The 7,184-nt window shown below is 43.4% G+C and overlaps 1 protein-coding gene across 1 annotated transcript; it reads left to right on the forward strand.

Moving 5' to 3' along the window:
- The first annotated feature begins 800 nt into the window (after window positions 1-800).
- On the forward strand, window positions 801-1,759 carry LOC116570124 (olfactory receptor 2K2). The gene has a single exon (XM_032306781.1). The coding sequence runs from the start codon at window positions 809-811 to the stop codon at window positions 1,757-1,759; it is 951 nt and encodes a 316-aa protein (XP_032162672.1). The 5' UTR covers window positions 801-808.
- Window positions 1,760-7,184: the final 5,425 nt, after the last annotated feature.

Raw genomic sequence — 7,184 nt, forward strand, 5'->3', positions numbered from 1 at the left:
CTATTGCCTGCGAGTCCTATTCAGCACGACTTACGTACTCACGAAGATACGGGTCTCAACCCCGAATGGGACCGTGCCACGGACGTGTCGGTGTTTGAGTAAGGAGGCTTATTTCGTGTGACTTGTAAACTGGCTTTTCAATATCATCAGAAAGGGTCCCTACAATGCTTTAAGCAATGTCATCATTTCTGAGATAAGTGTGTGGACCTCCAAGCTACTCACTGGGAAGGAAAGAGTATATTTAGACCAAGAGTTTCGTAGTCCCAGAACAAATTCATTGATTTGTTTCAGTGTCCCTCCTCTTCTTCCACTGACGATCATCACTATTTATTTATTTATTTATTTATTACAAACCTGCTTTCTTTACTTCCCTTATCTGGCTTAATTTTCTCATCTGTGCTCAGTTTATTCAGTGTACATTCCTGTTTTTTGTTGCACAGTACTTTCACATCTTTGCTGGAAAACTACCGCATGCTAAGCATAGGAGAGCAGGCTGAGATCCAGGTATAAAATGTGTTTATTCTTGTTTTCAAGTTGATTCTTTTCTACATTTTGCTGTGGAAGAATCAACTTTTTATGTAGATCAAACCTGTTCTCTCTCTCTCACACACACACACACACACACACACCGCTTTTAGGTCAATAGGTAAGTGCTGTGATTTCTTGTGGTGAAATTGTATTTATGATAGTGAAAATAAGTTTGAAAGTGTTTTCCTAATGAAACGAACTTGACACTTGATACGTCTCTTTGTGTCTCAGATGAAGTGGAGAGAGTACTATTAGAATAATACAGGTGCAAAAAAAGGAAATGCAAGGAGAAAACCTCACCGTTTGGAGCTTTTTTTTCCTGGAGGGTTTTTCTAGATACCCAATGTTAGAGATTGCCCTCTTCGTCTTCAGCCTTGTGATGTTCCTGATAACCCTCTTGGGCAACAGCACTCTGATCTTGATCACTGTCCTAGATGCACGCCTCCAAAGCCCCATGTACTTGTTCCTTGGAAATCTCTCTTTCATGGATATTTGTTACACATCTGCTTCCATTCCCACTTTGCTGGTGAACGTGCTGTCATCCCAGAAAACCATTATGTTTTCTGGGTGTGCCGTACAGATGTATCTGTCCCTTGCCATGGGCTCCACAGAGTGCGTGCTCCTGGCCGTGATGGCGTACGACCGCTACCTGGCCATTTGCAACCCCCTGAGGTACCCTATCCTCATGAACAGGCGGGTCTGTGTGCAGATGGCTGCTGCCTCCTGGGTGATGGGTTGTCTGACCGCCCTGCTGGAAACCAGTTTCGCCCTGCGGGTACCCCTCTGCGGGAATCTCATTGATCACTTCACGTGTGAGATCCTGGCCGTGCTGAAGTTAGCTTGTGCGGAGTCACTGCTCGTGGACATGGTCATGCTGGTGGTCAGTGTGCTCCTCCTGCCCATCCCGATGCTCTTAATTTGCATCTCTTATGTCTTCATCCTTTCCACCATCCTGAGAATCAGCTCAGCCGAGGGAAGAAGCAAAGCTTTTTCGACCTGTGGTGCGCACTTGACCGTGGTGATCTTGTATTATGGGGCTGCCCTCTCCATGTATCTAAAGCCTTCTTCCTCGAGCTCACAGGAAGTAGATAAGGTCATCTCACTGCTCTATGGAGTGCTGACCCCTATGCTGAACCCCATCATTTACAGCTTAAGAAACAAAGAAGTCAAAACTGCCATGAGAAAAGTGCTGGGTCAGATACCATTGTTTCGAACACATGAAAGTCTCTGACTCAGGTGCGCTCCTGGCAGAATTCACCAGAAATTCTGTTCACCCTTAGAATGTTCATGTCACCCCTAGCCCTATAATTTTACAGTTGGGACATAGGTGCACACTGAAGACATTGGATAATAGTAGGTTCCAGTTGGCCTTTGGTAATATTTTCTGTCTGCTATATTTCATGGCTGGAGAAGCTTTGGTCTGTAACATCCTCCCACATTTGCCCCCCGAGCAGGTGTGGATGAATTCGGTCGGTGAATGTTGGTGCCAGAAGAAATTGGTGTATGTTCTCTCCGTAGATCTTTCTAGAATGAGGTGGGCATGTAAAAATACAAAGAAACAAATAATAGAGATTGGCCTTGGTTATGCAAATGAGAAAATGGGAGAAAAATCAAAAGATTCGCTCAATGTCACCCAGCTGCAGAGCTCAACCTGCAACCTTTTCCTCCTCTCGTCTCCACGGAGCATATTCTGCTGCTTCTGTGGCTGCTCCCTCGTCACCCTTCCTCCTTCAGAACCCCAGGTGGAAGCTCCTGACTTTCTGACTAAAGCCCCCCAGTGCCTGTGTGACTGGCTCCCCTGCCGACCGCCTTCTCTAAGCTCATAGATCCTTGTGCAAATTGGATCCATTTCTTAGCCCGTATCCCGCCCCTGCATGAAGGCTTTCGGTGTGGCAGCTTTTTCTCCTTATTGGATGATTGACTTCATGAGGGCAGGGGGGACTGTAATAGTGCCCCCTTTGTGTTTACAGCAGTCGTTCAGTAAAATCCTACATTCACCAGCTTTGAACTAATCTCCTTGACAAGAAACTACCACCTCTGGAGAGGTTGAAGAAACACCACAGGGCGATGAGGTTTCTCGCTTTAAAAATATGCAGCGATTGCAGACACCATGTTTCTATTAGTTGCTTTAAAACTTTTTTTTTTTTAATTGAAAAAAAGTTCTTTCCCTTTTTTTTTTTTTTTTGTATTAAAATACTGCTTGTTAAAAATGCAGACTCTAGGCCTCTGCTCCCAGATATTCTGATTCAGTGGCTCTGGGGTGAGGTCCTGATAGTCTGCATTGAAACATAGATCCCTGAGAAATTCTGGGACAGATTTTGAGATGACCCTACTTTGGGAGACATTGTTTCTGGGAAGAATCTGCCATTCCATGTAAAAGTAGAATTTGTTCTCATTTCTCCCCATTGCCTTTTAATTGTGCTTTTCCTTCCATTGTTTGTGCCTCTGTGTGTGCCTTCTCACTGGCCTACTTCTGCGTCCTGAATAGGGAAGTGGGGAGGGTTTTGAGTGGAGGGAGGTTAACCCACTTGACAAATTTCAACATACGAAAGACCGAAAAAGTTTAGTATTGGATGTTGAGTTCTGGATGATTTCACTCGTAGACTATTCCCTTAGATCTAAGGCTCTCATTGCATGTTTGGGGATGTGTAACCCACATAAAATGACAGCTGACATTATCACCCAGCAAAATTCTGCTGATGCTGGGGCACCTGGGTGGTTCAGTGGGTTAAACATCTGATTCTTGATTTCGGCTCAGGTCATGATCTCAGGTTTGTAGGATTGAGCCCTCCATCGCGTTCTGCGCTGGGTGTGGAATCTGCTTAAGATTCTCTCTCTCTCTCTCTCCCTCTCTCCCTGCCCCTGCACCCCTTTCTAAAAAAAAATTTCTGGTGATGCAGCAAGGGGACAAATTTGATGCCAGATATTCCTGCCAAGAGATGTTTGATAGTGGAGAATGAAAGCAAGCCCTGAGTACATGGCTTTGGGGTAATGGAGGTGAGTTGACCACGAAGTTTCATCCCAGATGTAATTATTTTTCCTGCTCAGATGCCTCAGCCTTCACAACCAGATACCACATTGGTTTCCTGGTAATTTCAGAGTCATCGTGAAGGGGCATTCTGTCAGTGGCTTTTATTACAGTAGAGCTGGTTTTTGTGTTAGAGTAGAACTAAATATCTGCCTTCCGGAGTTCACTGCTATATCTGTGGTACCAGGTATAAACAGGAATAACAGCAGTTACAGACGTATCTGAAATCTTTACTCCAAAGAGTGAATTATGAGAACTTAAAGACACAGCCACTGGGCAAACTCTGTAATTAGTAATCAACTTTGACGCAAGAAACTGAGCAAATTGGCACGGAAACAAAAGTTTCAGAATGGGATGTGGATCAAAATGGGGCACTGAAACAGATTAGAAATGATCCAGATGTCAGAGAAGGACTCATGCTGGGACCGGGGCAGATCTCGGTGTAGCAGTTGTTAACTAAGAAGTTAGGAGTTGCAGTCATTATAGCCACATGGTACATAAAGTTGCAATGAAAAACAAGTGAACATAAATCTCAGTGTGTTTCATATATTATCGGCAACACTGAAGTTAATTATTGGTACATGGTGCGTTCTTTCATTTGGGTTCGATTCCATCTCAAGCAGTGCTGATTGCAGTCATAACTTTTAGAGCCTCAGGTAAGGGATCCCTTTCAGGTATTGCTATAAAGAGGAATATATTTGACAGAGAAGGTAAAATGACATCTGACAGCCAATTCCAAAACAATTACATAACTAGATCTGTGCTGTAGAAAAATCTGATCGTGTTACTTATCCTCTTAAATCCCTCAGTGGCTTTTATTACTCAAAAACTTGAAGTCCTTAAGATGACATTCAGGGATTTTCTTAATCCGATTACCTGCCATTTAGATCCTTTGCTCTTGGAACACACAACTCCTTCTAGTTTCATGGAAGCATTGTGCTCTGTCTTACTTCTTTTATTAGGAACATGTATCATAATTTGTAACTTGGTTATAGTTTGTGGATTTGCTTGTTTCATACCAACTGCACTAGTGTGGGGGTTCATGGAGGCAAGGACTGTGTCAGTTTCCTTAAACATTGTATACCTAGGCATTAGCACAAGGTCTGGAACAGAGAAGACATTCAGTATAGACTTTTTGTGAAGGACCACGTGCTCAGTGACCATCTGTTGAATAAAAATACGCATGCAATAAACTTCTGATGACAACTCAATGAGGTCCTTGATCATTCCTGAAGATGTCAAAGGTGACCTCCACGTGTCAAAGAAGGCTGATGGTGGGGTTGTGTTTTAGACATGTTGACTTTGTGATGACTTTGAGATAGAGAAGCAGAAATATCAGGGTCAGTTGGATATGCAGGTTTTAGTTAATGAGAACGATCAGTCTGGGGATGGAAACTTGTGACATATTTGCACAGATGTAATGGAGTGATGAACATGGTTAGCATGAGCTTGGGGAGAAAGTATAGAGTGAGAAAATTGCTGAAGATGAAACTAGAGGAACATTAGTATTTAAAGCCCATCAAATAGGAAAAGCCAAAAAAGGGGCATTGAAAAGGAGCACACTCTATGTAGGAAGAGGGCAAAAACCAGCACACAGATTCCAGTTTTGATCGAGGTGAAGTAAGCACGCGCCATCCCGTTTCTCCCACTGAATGCAGTTAAAAACTCTAAGCAGCCTGAGTGGCCTGGGCTGATGAGTGGTTAAAGAAGATGCAGTATATATGGAACAGAATATTACTCAGCCATAAAAAAGAATGAAATCTTGCCATTTGCCATGACCTGGATGGAGCTAGAGAGTATTATGCTAAGTGAAATAAGTCAGAGAAAGACAATTATATGATTTCACTTAGGTGAGATTTAAGAAACAAAACATACAAGCAAAGGAAAAAGAGGGAGTGAGAGAGAGAGGGAGACAAATCAAGAAACAGATTCTGAACTATGGAGAACAAACTGATCGTCACCAGTGGGGAGGCGGGCGGGCAGGGCGATGAGTGAAACAGGTGATGGGGATTGAGGAAGGCACTTGCCACAATGAGCACTGGTCCTTGTATGTATCCTTGTGTGTACAGAATTGTTGAATCACTATATTGTACTCCTACTAACTAATCTTACACTGTATGTTAACTATAGTGGGATTAAAAGAAAGTGAGTGAATGAATAAAAAAATACTCTAGACAGAACGTATGGAGCATCTGTGTGAGGGCTCTGAGAAGTAAGAGAGCAAGCAGACCTGGAAGGAAACTACCTTGCAAGCTGCCAACAAACTCAGGGTGAATTTCTGTCTCTCCCCATCCCAGTATCTCAGACTTCCACTGAAGGGAAGGCTGAAACCCAAACCCACACACTGGGTTCGGGCAGAAAGTGAGGATGCTCTCCAGAAGACATTCCCTTTGCTTTTTTTGGTCTGGAAAGAGACATGGGGCTCGTGTGCAGCAGAGAGAGTGAGGTGCACCCCCCAGGCAGTGCTGCGGCGACAGCGGCAGGGTCCGCCAGCAGTGGTGGCGGGGCAGGCAGCTGAAATCCCTGGGAAAGAACTCTTCTTCCTGGCCGGAGGGACTGTGGTCCCAAGAGCACGGGAGGAGTCCTCATTGCTTCCCTTCTCCCTCGATCTTCTCACTGTTGGTTCTTCCAGCTTCCAGAACTGTAAAAAGTGAATTCCTGTTGTTTAGGTCACACAGTCTGTAGTATTGTGTCATGGCAGCTGAGGGGACTCATACATGGCCCCTTCCTCCGTCTCCAAAGCCAACAGACGACAAAAGCCACCAGTCTTTCTCACATCGTACTACTATGACTCTGCTTCGGTCCTCACATCTTTCTCCCTCTTCTGTCTCCTTCCACTTTTAAGGACCCTTGTGATTACATTGGGCCAAGGCAGATAACCTCTCTCTTGTAAGATCAGCTGATTAGCAACCTTAATTCCATCTGCAACCTTGATCTTCTTTGCCATGTACATAAATAATACATTTTCTTTATCCACGTATCCATAGGTGGACAAATTGGAAACCTGGGTTACTTCCACCTCTTGAAAATCATGAATAATGCTGCAGGGAACACGAGTGTGCAGATATGCCTCTGAGATCTTGCTTTCAGTTCTTTTGGGTATATAACCACAAGTGACATTGATGGATCAGATGATAATTCTATTTTTAATTTTTTTGAGGAACTTCCATACTATTTTCTATAATGGCTGCACTATTTTACACTCCCACTGGCAGTGTACACATTTCCAGTTTGCTCACATCTTTGTCAATACTTGTAATTTTGTGTTTTTTTTTTTTCCTTAACCATTCTAATTGGTAGGAGGTAACATCTCCTTATGGTTTTGACTTGCATTTCTCTAATGATTAATGATGCTGAGCATCTTTTCATATACCTTTTGGACATTTGTATGTCTATAGAACTGTTTACTCAAGTGTTTTGCCTATTTTATTTTATTGTCTTTATTATATCCTTAATTAAATGATAAGGTCTCTAACATGGTTGCTTGGCTCTCTTAAAACTCCTTTTTTCATTAGGCTTTATTTTGATTTTTTTTAAAGATTTTATCCATTGGGGCGCCTGGGTGGCTCAGTGGGTTGAGGCCTCTGCCTTCGGCTCGGGTCGTGATCCCAGGGTCCTGGGATTGAGC

The sequence above is a fragment of the Mustela erminea genome, chromosome 12, assembly GCF_009829155.1.
Source record: "Mustela erminea isolate mMusErm1 chromosome 12, mMusErm1.Pri, whole genome shotgun sequence".
Classification (NCBI taxonomy): Eukaryota; Metazoa; Chordata; class Mammalia; order Carnivora; family Mustelidae; genus Mustela; species Mustela erminea.